Raw genomic sequence first — 17,265 nt, 5'->3', positions numbered from 1 at the left:
CTATTTAGCCAGCAGCTCACTGTTATTTGGTTAAAATCTGGGAAGAAACATCAGAAATTTGCGTGAAATGTAAAATGACCTGCCGATATTATAATTTGATATTATCATATCTTTGTGTTGCCTTGTGAACATGACAAATGTGTCAGTATCTGTATATATGTCGGCGGGTACGTCACAAGAAGTTACAGTACAATATGCTTTTTTTACAATCTTCAATCTGTTTATCCATCAGGCTGCACTGTTTATTTCAAATGCACACATCTTAGCTACAATTACTGAGAAACTCATTTAATGGATTATTATCCAAAATATGAATGGACAATAAACAGTATCATGAGATTTTCTTTTAACCCCTGAATTTTGGTATTAGATTCAAAAATCCAGTGTCAGTTGAGTTCTACTAAAATGTGTTGCACATTTGCAAATACAAAGAGGTTCAATGCAGAATTTGAACGCTAACTTTACATGCTGGCAGTGACACTGCATCGTGCACACTCTGTCTAGCATGTTGATCCCTCTAGAAACAGCAAAAGCCAAGGAAGGGATGGAATGGAAAAGGAAAAGCCATGGAAAAGTCCAGCTGTATTTACTTACCCCCCAACACCCTCCCCCATCTCCATGTTACGCGTTTGAGCTTTCCGTCTCCTCGGTGGGCCGATCCCTGGCTCTCTGCGGCTGAGAAGAGCTGGTCTCTAACCATTCCCACGGAAAGAGTTGCCAAAGCAAATTTGGCGAGAGGAAACGGAGACCCTTCTACCTTCCCAAACCTCCAATCTCTTCCCTTTCCTTCCCCTTTTTCCATGTGTGTGTGTGTGTGTGTGTGTGTGTGTGTGCGCATACATTCAAAGCTGTTCTGCATGGCCTTCAGGAAGCAGTGGGAAGGCTTGCGGCACAAGAGGAGTTATTCGTTGCCTTTAGCTCTCATTATTCTTTCACTTTGTGTTTTTCCACACATAATACTGTTGTCATGTGAAACTCGAGAAACAATATTTTGGTGTTTTCCATGTTTGTACTTCAGTTAGAACATTTACAGCGCCCTCCACGGGGTGTGAAAATGCTGTGACCCCCGTGGTTATTGGTACCTTTCGGTACCATGTTCACACTGCAGGAAAAAGCCCTCCAAATTAGATTTATCTTTGACTCAGATTTTGACTTTCTTTTTATAACACTGTTGCATCACCTGGAATCTGTTCTTTTCCCTTCTATTTTGATAATATTTAATCAGGAAGTGCAGTTGGTGGCAGTGTGGGCTCCATGGTAACGTAGCTTGATGGAGACAGCGGTGGGGGGGGCGGGCTTAACCAAGGGTCAATTGAGCACTAATGCTTGCAGTGTGAACGTGGCCTTTAAGACCAATCACATAGACTTATGGTGGTCTAGCTAAAAACGAGGCGGCCCGTCTCATGCCCTTTGGGATAAGCAGTGTTTTATCTGAGAAATCGTCTGTTGGTGTGTCTGACTGCTGCTCTCTGTTCACACTTGATCTCCTGCCACAAACTGTTTACACGGCTCTGCTTTCTGTTCTTTTTTTCCCAGCTGTTGTTGCCTTTTTTCTCCCGTTCTTTGCCTTACTGTCCTTCCCTCCTCTGTTTTTCCTGACGTGTTTGGGAATGTCGGCCCTCCTTTTCTTTTGGGACTAGGGGACTTATTTAGCCTCTGGTCATCTCAGTTGTGATAGCTGTAGCCTAGTTTAGCATTGTGTAGTGTAGCATAGCCTGAGTGCTAAGCATGTTGCGTACAAGTTCCAGTTGAAGACCCACTTCATTCATTTCATGTTTAGTAGTGAATGTAAAGCGGTTACACTAAAGATATTTTCACAACATATTGAGAGGTTATGTTTTTCTCTGGCAGCTTTTAATCAGTTACAACAAGCATGTAACCTTAAGCCTAGCTAGCGACAGCAGCTTTTGGAGGTCCATCTTCCATTTTGTCTACTAGCCTGTCGGGACTCTTCCTGGAAGTGGATGGCACTGGAACAACAGCAGGTCTGCTGCCGTCACATTTTTTGTTGAAATAAGAAGGAATTGAAATCTCAGATTTCTGCCGTTATACTGTCCCTCCAGGGAAAATGCTGGGAGTTGACAGGGGAGCTAGCATATTGTGTACGAAGCAGCAAGGGGCCGTGGAAACAAAGTGTATTTTTGTTTTGCTTGCAAGTAGCAGAGGAATGCAGTAGAAGCTTCCCTGCTAATGGGATAAATGATGGCTTTTGTGGGGAGCGGTGGTACAGGCAGGTACCGCTGGGGCCTCCTCTCTGTATACAGCTACCTGATAGTCCGAACAGCTGCCATTTGTCCACACATACACACTTCCAGTCCCAGCACTGTTCTCCAACAATCTCAACAAGTTTGTACTCGCTCTTTGTAATTTCAAACGCGGTTACTTATGTGCTGAGCACGGGAGAAATTACTCCTCGCTGTATCAAAGTGAATATTCGATGAGGTCATTTCCAGTGTAGTCAGCAAACCAGTTCATCTTGAAGTCGGATCTGCACCTCGGCAGGACGGAGAACCTGAGTCTTGAATATTAAGATGAATTTGATGCTTTGCAGGGCAGCGCTGCAGCAGTTTGACTGCAAAGTGTTTTTGCTATTTACTTCATTGAAGACAGAGGCCCTATTGTTCTCTGTGACTCCTCAGCCAAGGAGACGATGGTGGGATGAACCAGTTGCCAAAACTAGAGCTCTGTGAGTGTGTGTGTGTGTGTGTGTGTGCGTGTGTGTGTAACCCACAAACACACAGACGAGGAATCTCTCTCGAGCCGCGGCGCTCGCTGTATTTTTATCCCCTAGGTTGGTCTGGGCGTGGAGCGGCACACACACATTCACTCTGACTGGGAAATTAGCATAGCAAGGTGGTGAGAAAGACAAAGCTGCTCACCGTACCTACACTGCTCATAACAGTTGTGCTCGTAGCAGACATAAAAACTGTTCAAGCCTCGGGGGGGGAACTAAAGCACTGCATACAGCTTGTTTGTTTCCTCCAAGGCCAGCGGCTAATGAATTCAGCCACGAACCTGAGCTTTCCAGGTCAGCCTTTTTTTTCTTTTTATGAATAGTGGGACATGTTGTCCAACACCCAGCATATGTGGGGCTTTTGTGGCTGCATGAGTTGAGCTCTCATTTTGCATCCAGGAGGGCCTCCGAACATGCAGCGAGGCCAAAGTCAGGTCACAGGCAGGGTGCGGCTCTGCTCGCCCTCCTGAGTGAAGAGAGACAACCGGTTGTTTGCCCTTTCATCTTAGCCGAGTCTCGGGAGGGGGTTGGTGGGGGGGTGTTGGGTTAGGCAACCTGTCAAGCACCATGTCACTACAAGTTGTTTGTCTCTGACAGCATGCAGTCCTGTCACTGAGTCACATTATGCGGTCAAAGAAGAAAGGATTTCTGGGCGAAGGAAATGTTAATGATCAGTGTCATGTTCTAGAACACCCAAGGTTTACACAGCACTGAAATGGCTCAAGATGTCAATTAGCGAGGGGTCATGATTTTCATTAAATGTTATTAAATTATTCAAAAGATTTTAACCACGTTTTATAATCTTCCCTCATCGGATGGAGTTTGGTCAGTTGTCATGGAGATTATTATCCATGCTTCTAGAAGTGAAAAATTCACAGTGACAGCTGAGCAAACTTCATCCGTTGAGGTACAGTTAAAAGGCTAGTAAGGTAGACCTTGAGTAAGGATGTTGTTGTTAAATATATCACTCATTGTTGAGCCATCATGTACTTTTATTTGAGTAGATCAATTCTAAAAGTAGTAGCTTCTCAGTGGATAACTGGTATGACAAACTGAAATGTATATTCAATGCTGTATTGACTCTTCATTTTTGGTGTTTTGTTCTTATGGCAGCAGTTGTGGTTTTGGTTTATGACAGTCATCTTGTTCCACGAGATTGTACTGGAAGCTCTTTTAGCCCACAAGCACTTTATTGGTCTATGCTTTCTGCAAGTTTCTGTCAAATTTGTTGTGCTTGCTTTCTTTCTCTGCAACTGGAATCTTGCTTGTTTGCAGAGGACATCCTGTAATCTATGAGACAGGAAACACACACAGACAGATAGACGAATAGGGTGGGGTGGGGGTTGTGGGACAGACGGTGATAGGAGGGAGTGGCCGAAAATGAAACTAGGAGGCGGGTTTAGATGGAAATGACAGATTGTGTCAAGAAACAGATTCTGTCACATGAGCGGCGTTATTCAAGTCGGGAGAATTCTGTGGTCTTTTTTTTGGGGAGGTGACACTATTTTCAACACCACAATGTCGCTGCTGAGGCGAGTTTCACCTCAGACGTGAGCTCCTGCCTTGAGATCAAGTTTTCAGAAGGCAGTCATTCCGGAAACCACAAGCTCCCTCGCAGGCCCCTTCTGGAATCTGTCCAGCAGAGCCCAGCAAGAATAACCCTTCCTCCAAATCTGTTGCTTTCTCCACTGCTACTCCAATTAAGTTAACCTCGAAACAGAGATTCAACATGGATACGTTGGACAGACGTGTCAAACGCCCTCATACGTTGGGGGCGTTTCACACAAATCTATGTTTTCTACTTACACCAACTCCTTGGCTGCAGTTTGATCAGCTGTACAGAACTCTCCATGAACTCTCTCCTGGCTGACTCATCTGGAGCCCAGTGGGACTTTGCTTCCTCAGTTTACTTGCTAACAGAAACAACCCTTATGATTTATAAAAAAAAAAAGGTACAACAGGATAAAGAACCCAGTGTGTCGCCAAAGAGCACAGCTGATTTGGAACATTTCATGCATTCCTTCAGTGGTCTTTGAGAGAATTTCAGAATGTCCACAACTTTGTGAGGGGTCGTGTTATTTAACTGCCTAAAGATCAACACTGTGAACGTGAAACAAAGTCATTTTTTAACAGTTTATAGTGCAGTGCCTGTTTGGGGCGGGGCAATGTTACGGTATTCCGCTGTATTTAAATTAGCTTATCTACGCCATTGAAAAAATATTATATAAAAATATAATACACTATAGTGCTGCTAACATTCAAGCTATCATCTATATCATCAGCTGTATAACATCATAGTTACATGCTATGTTTTTCATCATCTTTATGATTATGTTATGTTAAGCAGCATCATGTTTAAGACCAGCAAAAGGTTTCGCTAAAGTTACAAGCCTCAAGAAATCCTATACTTTTTATTGTTCAAATGTACTGTTCATAGTATTTTGTCTAACTGTGACAAACATCAATGCCGTGCAGACAGAGGAAGTGTTCTGAAACTGAGGGTTTCAAAATGCACAGACAGTGTTCAACTGAGAAGACTGTTATCACTCCACCCATCCTGTCTCACACACACACATACACACACACCCATACGAACAGACATGTACACATACACATACACCGCCCAGACACATGCTCACACACGAGCCCCTGCATGGGGGCCCCTTTGGCAGCTGAGACGGGCCTGCTACTCTCACTATTTCCACATATGCTTCCCCATGACTTGAGGCTTTGTGACTTTCTCATGCAGTGGCTATTCCTAGCTGCCATGTGTGAAGTAAGGGGCCGTAAATGAGCATTCGACAGCTTCAAAAGGGCCGATATTGATACTTTGTGCCATTGCTTGGCTAATGTTATGCCGACAAGCACTGCAACTCCTCACTGGAAGCATGGAAACCGATAATAAAGTGATATCTGAATGTTAATAAAAGGCCAATGTCATCTCCTCCAGGTACAAGAGTAATGTGTAGATATTATGAGGTGTCATGTTCTCAGGGCGAGGTGCCGGGGCTGAGTACAGAGACGGTGCAGACTGGGCATGTCTAACGCACACCTCGGCTAATCGGGATACCTTATTTTAGAAGTGTGACATCCTGTCTATGCTGTGTAATCAGCACTGGATCATAAAGGGGTTGGGGCTTCAACGTGTGGATGTATGCACACATGTGTTTTGAATGTGTCTTTGAAGTCAGCTCTATCATCTGCAGCAACCCTGCTTATCAGGAGAGCATTGTAAAGTTCCCAATGAAAGAGACTAGGTGTGTGTGTGTGTGTGTGTGTGTGTGTGTGTGTGTGTGTGTATGTGTGTGTGTGTGTGTGTGTGTGTGTGTGTGTGTGTATGAGCGTGCACGTTATTTCTCACGTTTTCATGTCACTCGCCCCCCAAATGATAATGTTTATTCCCAGGCAGGGACACATACATAAAGATATCATGCCCTCTAATGGGATAACTTCAAGTGAATCTAATTAATGTGAAATTACACCACTCCTACCTTTTGCACTGGATCACCTGAAACCAGCCGAAGGGCCCCTGTGAACCAGTACAATGGACATTACCAAACCCACCTATCCATCCACCCACCCACCCATCCATCCACCCACCCATCCATCCACCCACCCACCCACCCATCCATCCACCCATCCATCCACCCATCCATCCACCCGCGGTCCGGATCCAGACCCGGACCCAGACGCCATTGTATCTGGACCCAGGAGACGATAGATAATTGAGAATTATAAAATTTTGACGGAGCGCTTCTATTTTAACCGACGCAGCTTTTCCAGCATTTACGGCACTTGTTCAGCGGTGCAGGAAATGGGCCGACCAATGCGTAGTAAATCACATCACGTGATGCAATTCAGCCAATCAAATATGGGTTGTCTGACAAGTTTCCTGACTCCAGTCAGATATATACACACCGCGACACACAGGGGAGAGACGAGGAAAGAGAAAATATTTATGCTGGCTGAAAAAATAATTTCTCAAGACGATTTCCGGTCAGAGACATCAGAGTCTTTAACCAATATCGGACAGACTCGTTTAGATGAATTCTTCTAACGGGCAGTTTAAATAGTATGTCTCATTTGGAGCAAACTTACCCACTCACATCTGAAATCAAGATACAGAAAATAAAGCTAAGAGCCCAATATGATCAGATTCTAACACATGAATTCACTGTGCAATGATGTAAACAGAGAGAATAGAGCTGAAACAAGATAAAGTCAGATAAAGTCCATGCACACTAATTTATCTTAATAGAAGATGAGAAAAATATAATATTGTGGCTTTTTTGATTAACATCACTTCACCCTGAATGAACTGAATTTAAAGCTGCAGGACAATTCAGTGAAATACATTTTTCAACTTTATTTTAAGATGCACATTTTTCAAAAGCTTTCCGTTATGTAAGTTATTCATTAATCCAGACATTACGTTACTTGGAATGAGAAGAACATTTATTTATGTATTTCTATATAGTATTTATAATCCATCCAGTTAAATTTGAAAACTGAGAATAATAATTGTTAAAATATAATTGATGTGTACTTTCTTTATTTGATGTGACAGTTGTTGACTACACAGAGACGTTACTACTACTAGGCTTCTTGAATATATATATATATATATGTATGGCACTACATAGTGCAAGTTAGATATTATTGTAATGTTCCGGACCTTTGCCCGAGGAGATTTTCTCAATCTGGACCTTTTGGAAATTGAATTGAAGACCCCTGCCCTAACCCTACCAGTTGGATGTGCCCTAAAACACTCCGAAAGGGATTTGTCCAGGAGTGGCCAGCCACTTTTAGACATCACCAAGCCGCTTTTTAAAATAGGAATTTCCACTGTGGCCGTCTGTTTGCCTAATGTCTCACAGTCCCACTGTTTTTGCCCCTCCACCCCCACAGCTGAGTCCCATGAGCTCAGCTGCCAATTGTTGACCTCCAATGCTCTCCTCCATCCAAGATTACCGGGGCCGGATCTTGCCCTGATGGAAACCCACGGTGTTGGCAACTGGTAATCCACGAGACGAGGACTGGCACGTGGCACAGAGACTTTGCCCAGAGGCAGCACAGTGTGTGTGTGTGTGTGTGTGTGTGTGTGTGTGTGTGTGTGTGTGTGTGTGTGTGTGTGTGTGTGTGTGTGTGTGTGTGTGTGTGGACTGAACTAGAGGCACTAGCCTCTTGCCTCTGGCCCCGATTTGTAGGACATATCTCTTCATCTCTAGATAACCCACAACCTAGCAGCTGCAGCCAGGACTCTGTTCTACTGTAGCATCTGTCTTTTTACTAGATAACACTATTCAAATAAATCTTAATTATTATAAATAGACGCTTTTTTACCTTAAAGTGCACAGGCATTTTAGTGACTCCTTAGCTACGCACTGTGGATGACACAATGCAAACAATGCGTTGTGACCAGTGAAATGTAGATACAGTACATGTCATTTATCTGGGATTTTTGGGGGTGTCTTGTGTTGTGATTTTTTTAACCATTATTTTGCTCTAGTGATGGCTATATCAGTCAGTTGGTTGCTCCACCACTTTGGTCCAGACTGAAATGTTTTAGCAGGTATTGGATGGATTTGCATTCATTTTGGTATTACATGTACCCAGAGGATGACTCCTAGTGATCCCCTCTTAATCTAGGGCCACCATGAAAATGTCAATTTGCCACCTTTTTTTTATCTTGATACGCTTTGAGTTAACTCATCAGGGCTACGCTGCTGTCCTATTAATGTGTGTCAACTCGCCATGAAATCAGCAATTTAAAACAGCTGTGATTCTAATCCAATACATTTTTTGTCAAATTCAGTTAATATCTCACTGGATTGGTTAATCCCGGCTGCTATACTGTGACATTTTACTTGATAATACATCCAATAATTAAGGGGTTTGCAATGGACATAATTCATCATTGCTCTGAGATCAGGCCTTAACAAATAACTGTTTCTTACATCGTCTAGAGTTGTTCTACCGGAGCAGACAGAAAAGAACGTTCTTGCTCATGGAAGCCCTCAGGTGTCGTTCTGGAAAGGCATTGAAAGTCATGGGGTTGTACATCAGGGCCGTGTTGCTGGAATGAGGACAGCTGCCACATCGGCAGACCTCAGCGGTATTTGTTCGTCTAGCCACGCTACTTTCCTGTGAGAGCAGCTCTGATTACGCATGTGGCATAGCATGACACACTGCCAACAGTATCTAACCCCATTACAAATGACCACCTGTTGACACCACGCAGGAGGTGGAGTGTGTGTGTGTGTGTGTGTGTGTTTGCTGGCTGCACGCTGTTGATTCCTGGGGGAGATCCTCAGAGACAAACCACCACTAAGTGTACCAGTTATAAGTGAGTGAATACATCCCCTCTAGAAATACTGTTGGTTTGACAGAGCCAGCCCAGATATGCATTACATGTGTGACCTCCACATGCAAAGAATAATTCCACGACGAAACAAGAAGTACTTTGTTTCAGTAGTCGGTAAACAATCATGTAGCTGCTTAATTGAGCCAAATCACTACTAGCAATTAAAAAACAAAAATGCATGCCCATTCAATACAAATATATGCATCACACAATTTCACATTTATGATCAGAATTTAAATCCTTGTTAAGAAAGTCCATTTTAAAGCTAGATGTTAGAGGTATCATTTTTCTCAGGGAAAATACATTTTGATTTATATTCTGCATTACCGGCCCACTTAAGGCCCATACAAAGCAGTAGGACTCAAAGTTGGATAATTCATGTCCTGTGTTCAATCAATAATGCATCGGAATAGAGTGCAGGGATGAGTCCTAAAACCCGCAAATGAGTTCTCTCATCTTGAAGTCAATGGGTCTTTGGTTAGACGTCTGATATAAGGTTTGTGTTTAACACAAGCTTAAGAGAGTTTACTGTTGTGTTCTACGGTATAAAATATGTCAGTAAATACCCCTCCTGTGAATTTAGAAGCTTTTACGTGTCTTAAAAAAGGCGGCTGCTAACAAGTGTCTAAATGAGACACCTAAAGGTCATCACGAGAACACTAGTCCTCCTAACAGACTTGACCACGGTGAAGTCTGTTAGCCTTTTAATGTCTGATTGTATTCACGCTTCAGAAACCATAAAAGCGGTGTTCATTTGTGAATATCTCGCTGAACACAACTTCTAAGTATCATAAACATTATTTTTTGCTATAACTAATAAAAGTAATTGAAAAATCCCAATGGCTTTTTGTCGAGGGAACTACAAAAATACGTCATCTTGCAGCACTCTATTGCTCTTCGTTTGTGTGTCAGTGTGTGTGTGTGTGCGTGTGGCAGCTAGTGACAGCCACAGCTTGGAAAGGCTGAGGTCATAGCTAAGAAGCCAGCCTAACGGGGGACGAGAGACAAACCCCTACTTGTTTGTCTGTATGGATGTATCTGTGTGATAGACACACACACACACACACACTGCCCCAGTCACCTCTAGCCTCCTCTCTTGGCTGCCCATGAGCAAACACACTTAGCTGTATTGGATTGTGTGTGTCAAAGTCGAAAAAAACACCTACATTTAAACACACACTCCTACTTCCAGCTATCAGACACCTCCGCTGGCACTCCCGCATCAGACCTCCTTACACACACACACACACACACACACACACACACACACACACACGTCATTGGCCTGGCTGACACTATTGGGTGCATTCTCAGACATTATAGTGAGACAGCCCTTAGCCAGCTGTTAAGTTGACAACCTGTGCATTCACCTCACTAGTAAAAAAAATCTATTTGGGTGTGTTTGCACATTCAAACCTTTTTGCAATAGTACAGCTATTCAGTACATATATCTGTTAACTGATTGTAGTCCTCATCATAAGTTAAATGTACACATAATGTCTTTGGTGATGATTCCAAAATGTCTCCCTGAATGAAATACAACCAGATCTCATCACCCTGCATTTTTTTTAAAAACTTAAAACAACATGTCCTCCTTCTCTTCCAGACCTCCGATCCCATCCCGATCAAAAAGTCCAAATATGACGACTTTCCATCGCAAGCCCTGCTGGCGGACAAAGAGAAGCAGCACGACTGGCTCCAGTCCCTGTCCGCCTCCAATAAGGTTGGTGTTGCTAAGCTCGGAGGGGGAGATGGTGATGATGATGAAGATAATGATGATGCATGGTGCACGAGATGAGATGTCATGTAATATTATATAGAAGTTTTCGGATGAGGGTAGCTCTTAAATTTAGATTTGGCAAGCCAATGCTAGCAAAGGGGGTAACTGTAGACGCCACGAGCCCTGCAGATTCACTTACTGAGACAGATAGAAGTAACACAATATGATGGATGTCCCCTGTGAAGATCAATGTTCCCTAAAAAATGTACACTGAAGATATGGTTCCAATGGAGGTATACTTAGAATGTCTTAAACTATTAATCTTCATACTGACCTCTCTCCAATCACACACTCACTCAAGTCTCTACAGCACGATTACTTACTGTGGTATATTCACACCCTTTCAATCAATGGAATAGTCTCCATGAAAAGAACTGCAACCTAAAGCTTTGTGACACTAATAAGTGACTCTTTATCACGAATAATCCCATGAAATATTCTACTGTCTAATTTTGCTTTTGTGGACCGTACCCAAGGTAGAAAAGCAGTTCTGTGAACAAAACATTTCTAAGGCTGGGTTACACCAACAAGGATTAACTAAGGCCATGTCCACACTACTACGTTTCCATTTGCTACGTTTACACTGAGCGTCCACATTATGCTCCCAAGGATGGATACATTTGAAGACTCCGGGGTTTCCTCTTCGTGTGAACAATCGTAAACAAATACGTTTGGAAACGATGACGCCCACACCCACGTTCGCTACTTGATTGGTTCTTAGCAGTCGCGACGTGTCCTTGCCTGATTCGTCACACTCCTATCACGTGACCCTTATTCGGAAGATCACAAACAACAACATTAATTACAGATTGACTACCAGGTTCATTCAACATGGACAACTGATTACAGGTGTTGCTGACCTTGTTGTCTTTACTAGCAGCTGTTGTTCAGTTAAAGTCTGCATTTCTGCGGAGGAAGCAGCTGTTATTGGAGCGATTAGTGAGCGGCGCATCCAGCGGCGTTATCGGCCCTACGGAGCGGCCGTCTGAAGTCACGTTAGCGGCTTTGAGGAGGACGGTCACAAAACGGAGGACTTTCCTTTTCTTATTAATGCTAATTTTGTTCCGCACAACTATTGTGAAGTCCACACACAAACTATAAAGGAACAAAACATGAATTGCTGTCCAGTACGACAGAGACTTCAGACACCAGCAGAGCTACGAGTGAGAACAGACAACTACGAACCCGAAAGGAAACGAGTGAGAGACGTGTGTTGACCACATTTATGACCCATAATCTAGTAAACTATTATGTGTAAGTGTTAATAGTAAAGTAAATGTGATGTGTGAGAGAGAGATAGAGAGCAGAACCTGCAGCACTGTAACTAAGTCTGAAAAATAAAACGTCCACGAAATGTGTCTGTTTGAGTTCATAGATGAAGAGAAGTATCAAGCACTAACTTTCCTTATTACTGACTACTTTATTAATCGTATATCACTCGTACTCGTCGTATTTTTAGCGATACTAAATACTTAGCAACCAATCTACTTCCTGTTTACACCGGCACCCACCTTCATGCCCAGTGTACGTGAAGAGTCACGTGATATTCATTTTCAGGCATTTTAGTCTGGATGGAGATCATTTCGAAAACGATGCTGAAACGCCGTGTGGACGGAGATCGTTTTGGTTTTACAACCAAAACATATTAGTGTGGATGTAGCCTTAGTCTTAAGAGTAGTTCTAATCAAACTTCAGCAAAACTAGGTTTAAAATGGGTAAATCCAGATGTAAGATTAAGCAGAGCTCTGTTGCACAATTTAAAACTAATTCAAGAAACGTTTATACCAACACTATATTAAATGTAATCAATTTGGAGATGCTTGCTTACCCAAATTTAAAAATGTTTTAAATAAATAAAAAGGGCTTGGTATCAAACTCTGTGTGTATGATGTATGTAAAGTATCAGAGATGTATTTAGAGATGTTGCTTCTTTTGCTAAAGGAAAAAGTAATTTGTAAAAAAGCATGTTAATGTTTGTCAGTGTCAGGTATCATATGGGCAATAGCATCCCAGAATGTAAAGCCATATCCATCCCTAACACACAGCTCTGCCTCTATCATTACTGAATGCAATTTCTTGTGATTTAAAGTATTATCACTGTCATTTTTTCAGGGGCCAAACTGCATTCAGCCCAGACAGAGGCCTTCAGCTTTCAGACCCTGGTCCCCCCACGTCTCTGCTGGTGACAAGGAACCATCCAGTCACCCCCTGGCCCTGCTGAGAGACAGGTGAGCCCAGCACGGTGTTGGACAACCGGGTCCACAATGGGCCGAGCTGCTCATAGATCACAAACAATGTAATATCTGGACTTGAGAGAAGCTGTTTTGTTCAGCTGGATCTCATGAGCTCCCAGCATGCTCTCTCACTTGTCTGGGTGGGCTGGTGTCAGAGGGGTCAAGTCTGACTATGCCACAGCCTCCCACACGCCACCATTCACACACACTCATGCTGTGGACACCCACTTGGCACGGCGCTGCAAGTGCAGGCTGCACCATTTCACTCTTGGTCTGCCCAGTTTCTCATGAAGTGGGAGGAAAGAGCTGCAGGCACTTTATTAGAATGTTTCTCTTCCCTGGTTGGCTCAGGCAGCTCAAATCAGACCATACCATCTGGTACTGGCACAACTCAGCTGTTCCTCATGAAGTAACCTTGATTTATCTTATTGTACATAACCATCAAGAGACATAAAGTTAAAGTTTCTGGTGTCTTTTTAGCTTCTACAACTACAAGAGCACGGAGAAAGCTGTGGCCCCCAATGTCGCCCTGGCACCACTGGCCCTGGGGAAGGTGGGTCCCATGTCCCCGTCAGTACCCAGCACCTCCCATCCAAGTGGGGGCGAACCCCCAGGCGAGGGCGCCAACTCCAGGCCTCGCAAGAGGAGAGCCACAGAGGAGCTCCAGCCTCCGTGGCCAGAGGCCCCCTGCCCCCCGTCCTCAGCTGCCAGCAAGCCTCCGGCACCGCTGGCGCCTCAGGACGACAGGGACTCTGAGGTGGAGATCGAAGTGGAGAGCCGCGACGAATGTAAGCAAAGAACTCAATACCATCAACTAGATGTTTTTTTTGTTATGGGGCTCAGCCAGATTAGAGTCCTGACTACCGAAAGATGTCAGTTCATTCCTCTCTCTTTCTCTGGTCTCTCCCAACAGTCACTTCGTCCCTGTCCTCCCTGTCGTCACCATCCTTCACCTCCTCCAGCAGCTCAGCCAAGGACCTGAGCTCGCCCGGTGCCCAAGGGCCCATCTGCACCATCACGTCGGTCGAGGGCACCGCACCGGCGGCCGCACCCGCCGCCGTGACCCCGTCAGAGCTGGGGCTGGAGTCAGAGCTGGAGAGCCTGAGGCAGGCTCTGGACAGCGGACTGGACTCCAAAGAGTCAAAGGAGAAGTTTCTGCACGAGATTGTTAAGATGAGGGTGAAGCAGGAGGAGAAGTTGGGATCGGCCTTGCAGGCCAAACGCAGCCTCCAGCAGGTAGGGCTTCGCTCATATACGACGTGTATCAGAAATATGTTTGTCCCTCATCTTTCCCCGTGTCAAATGACAAGAGTTTGAAATGTGTGCATTAAGTGAACAGATAGAACTGAGATGTGTTTAGTCCAGCTCGGCACAAAGACTGGAATACAACCTCCAACAACTCCAAAGCCAGAGAGCCACTGCGCTGTAGACTTTGAAACCTGTACTCACATCAGGTCATAAATTTCCTCTGAACTGGTTTGACACTTTATTTAACACTTAAACCTTTATTCAAGTTACGTCATGGATTCGGAGACATCGCTGCATATAAAAATGAATACTATTCAGATTTGAAAGAATAACGCTGTCATCGTGTAGCGCTGTCATTTTAATAGTTGAAAGGAAAGTATTAAATATTAAGTATTTGTATTAAGTATTTGTGACTGGACTTGGACTCGTCTGGACTTTGCTTGAAATTGTTTTCCTGATTAACTTGAGACTTCATTTTAGGCTTGACTTGGACTCGTCTTTATTGAATTGAATCTTTGGTTGGACTCAACATAAACTTTTGAGACTTGACTCGAAACCTGACTTGCATTCGCCCCAGATGTTTTTAAAACAGCTCTCCCAAGAAAACTATGATTTGGAATGCATTTTAAATGTTCATACCTCATATAGGAGCAAACTGCTTTCCCTAAACCCCCCTCTGTGTCATTTAAGGCCACCCTGGTGATAAAGTGTCTTTATTCTCACACTGATGTGCTACATATACATAGTATGTGACTTCATTGTAGTGAATGCACCGTGCTTTGTGTCTCTGTTTGCTGAGAAAAAGGGATTTCCCAGCCCTAGCTGGCAGCTCATAACAAACTTTAAGCTTCTCCCTTACTACTTATTACTTGAGCTTAGGCATCAAAATGCAGAAGTGGATTTGAAAGTCATTATCACTGTCAGCAAAGCTTAGCGTGAGTTGGCAAGTGATAACAATGAGAGCGGATGTTTCTGCAAAGGGAAAGGCCAGACTTCCATTTTTATTTTTGGTCTTGGACCGAGAACAAGAAAATGCCAACGAAGGAGTCTGTGTGGGTGAGCGGCACAAAATGACTCCTAAACTGAGGAAAAGCAATTCCAAACGGGCGGCATTCCACTTTCACTTTCCATCAGTAACACAAATCCTAACCGACCTACAGGCTGAACGAAAAGCGGTCTGACTTTAAAAAAACACTAGTAGAGTCCCTGCTGTGATTAGCTGAACTAACCCTGATGCCTCTAGCCTCTGATGTGTAAAGGGTGTGATGGGGATTTGCACTTTTTTGTAGGACCAACAAAGCTTGATAACAGACATGTTTGTACTGCTAAGTTCTCATGAGAAGGCTGTGGATGTGACATGTTCTTCCAGTGATTCAGAGGAAGGAAGCCTCACTTCTGTCAGCCCACACTTTGCCCTAACCCCTGACATGGCTCAATGTAAACACTGACATGGACACTGCAGCCTCCTGTAACACGGCACAGCTCTCGGGTGTCAACAGCCCAGAAACAAAGCAAAGCAGCCACCTGACAGACATCCACCGGCATTCACATTGGTGGCATCAGCATCGGGGGACACTGAATTTTCTCAATAATTCAATCAAATGATGTAAAAAATAAAAGAAGGAATAAAGCTAATTTCCTAAGTGATTAGTTGCATAATAATTGTATGAACCACAGAGAGACAATCTGCAATCTCTTCTTCCCAGGAGCTGGAGTTCTTGAGGGTGGCCAAGAAGGAGAAGCTGCGGGAGGCGACTGAGGCAAAGCGAAACCTGAGGAAGGAAATTGAGCGCCTGCGAGCCGAGAGCGAGAAGAAGATGAAGGAAGCCAACGAGTCGCGGGTCCGCCTGAAGCGGGAGCTGGAGCAGGCCCGGCAGCTGAGAGTGTGCGATAAAGGCTGCGAGGCCGGGCGTCTTCGCGCAAAGTACTCGGCACAGGTCAGTCAGCTCGCACGTCGCTGTCCAAAGAATTCGATTAAATAATAAAGTAATAAAGATAAGATGAAACTTTTATAAGCTCTTGATGATTCGTTTAAGAGACACGGTGCATGGGTTGAACTGAATGTAGACAGATGTCTAATGTGCACTCTAGATCAGGGGTCTTCAACGTTTTTCAGGCCAAGGACCCCCAAACTGATGATGGAGCAGGGTCCCCCGACTATATATATTGTATAAAATTGTGTTTTATATTAAACTGGGCCTAGTGCCATGTATAAACATACCTTGTTATTGTGCATTCAATACTAAGCTATTCAAATAAAACACAGGTTGATATATTCATGTTTTTGTTTTAAACATGTGAAGGTACAGTGAGTAGGGGGGCCGTGCCACTGACATTTAGAAACATACCTTGTCAGCTGATACAAATGCCAATATCAACATTGTCTGTCAATTGCATGACAATCATGCCTACAAGCTATTCAAATTGACGTTTTTATTTTAAATATAAATGTGGAAATGAAAATGAGTGACGGCCTATTATTGCCACTGCCATGCATAAACATACCTGTTATCTAGCATACAATACTGAACTATTACAATAATGGAAAGATTCATGTTTGGAAAAACAATTGTCTAATCAACCAAAGATTTCGTGGACCCCCCTGTAGTACCTCCCGGACCCCCTAGGGTCCCTGTTGAAGACCTCTGGTCTAGACAATTATGTCAACACCCTCAGAGTAATTGCAGTGTTTCAAAGTTTTACTGTCTCAAATACTCTCAAGGTCAGCAAAAGAGAAGGCAAGGGAAAAAAAGACGTTTCCTCTTCTCCAGTCAAAAATAAATGGGTGTAGCCTCAAGTGCACAGACGAAGGATACACCCCCCTTCGAAAGAAAACAGGAAGAGACGTTGACTTCCCTCAGGCACCATGGGAAATGCAGATTAGACGAAACAAGAGGGAGGTTAC

General features: G+C 43.8%; 1 protein-coding gene across 1 annotated transcript in view; it reads left to right on the top strand.

Moving 5' to 3' along the window:
* The window catches only part of LOC306704539 (ski oncogene-like), a 74,113-nt gene that overhangs the window by 51,905 nt on the left and 4,943 nt on the right, over positions 1–17,265 (top strand). Inside the window, exons 2-6 of the mRNA XM_079170929.1 lie at positions 10,705–10,821; positions 12,991–13,106; positions 13,593–13,900; positions 14,026–14,348; positions 16,067–16,297. Of these exons, the coding sequence (XP_079027055.1) occupies positions 10,705–10,821; positions 12,991–13,106; positions 13,593–13,900; positions 14,026–14,348; positions 16,067–16,297 (1,095 nt within the window). The remainder of the gene's footprint in view (positions 1–10,704; positions 10,822–12,990; positions 13,107–13,592; positions 13,901–14,025; positions 14,349–16,066; positions 16,298–17,265) is intronic.

The sequence above is a fragment of the Pholis gunnellus genome (assembly GCF_910591455.1).
Source record: "Pholis gunnellus genome assembly, chromosome: 2".
Taxonomy (NCBI): domain Eukaryota; kingdom Metazoa; phylum Chordata; class Actinopteri; order Perciformes; family Pholidae; genus Pholis; species Pholis gunnellus.
Note: the sequence above shows the minus strand (reverse complement) of the source record. Positions and strands in the feature narration are given on the sequence as shown.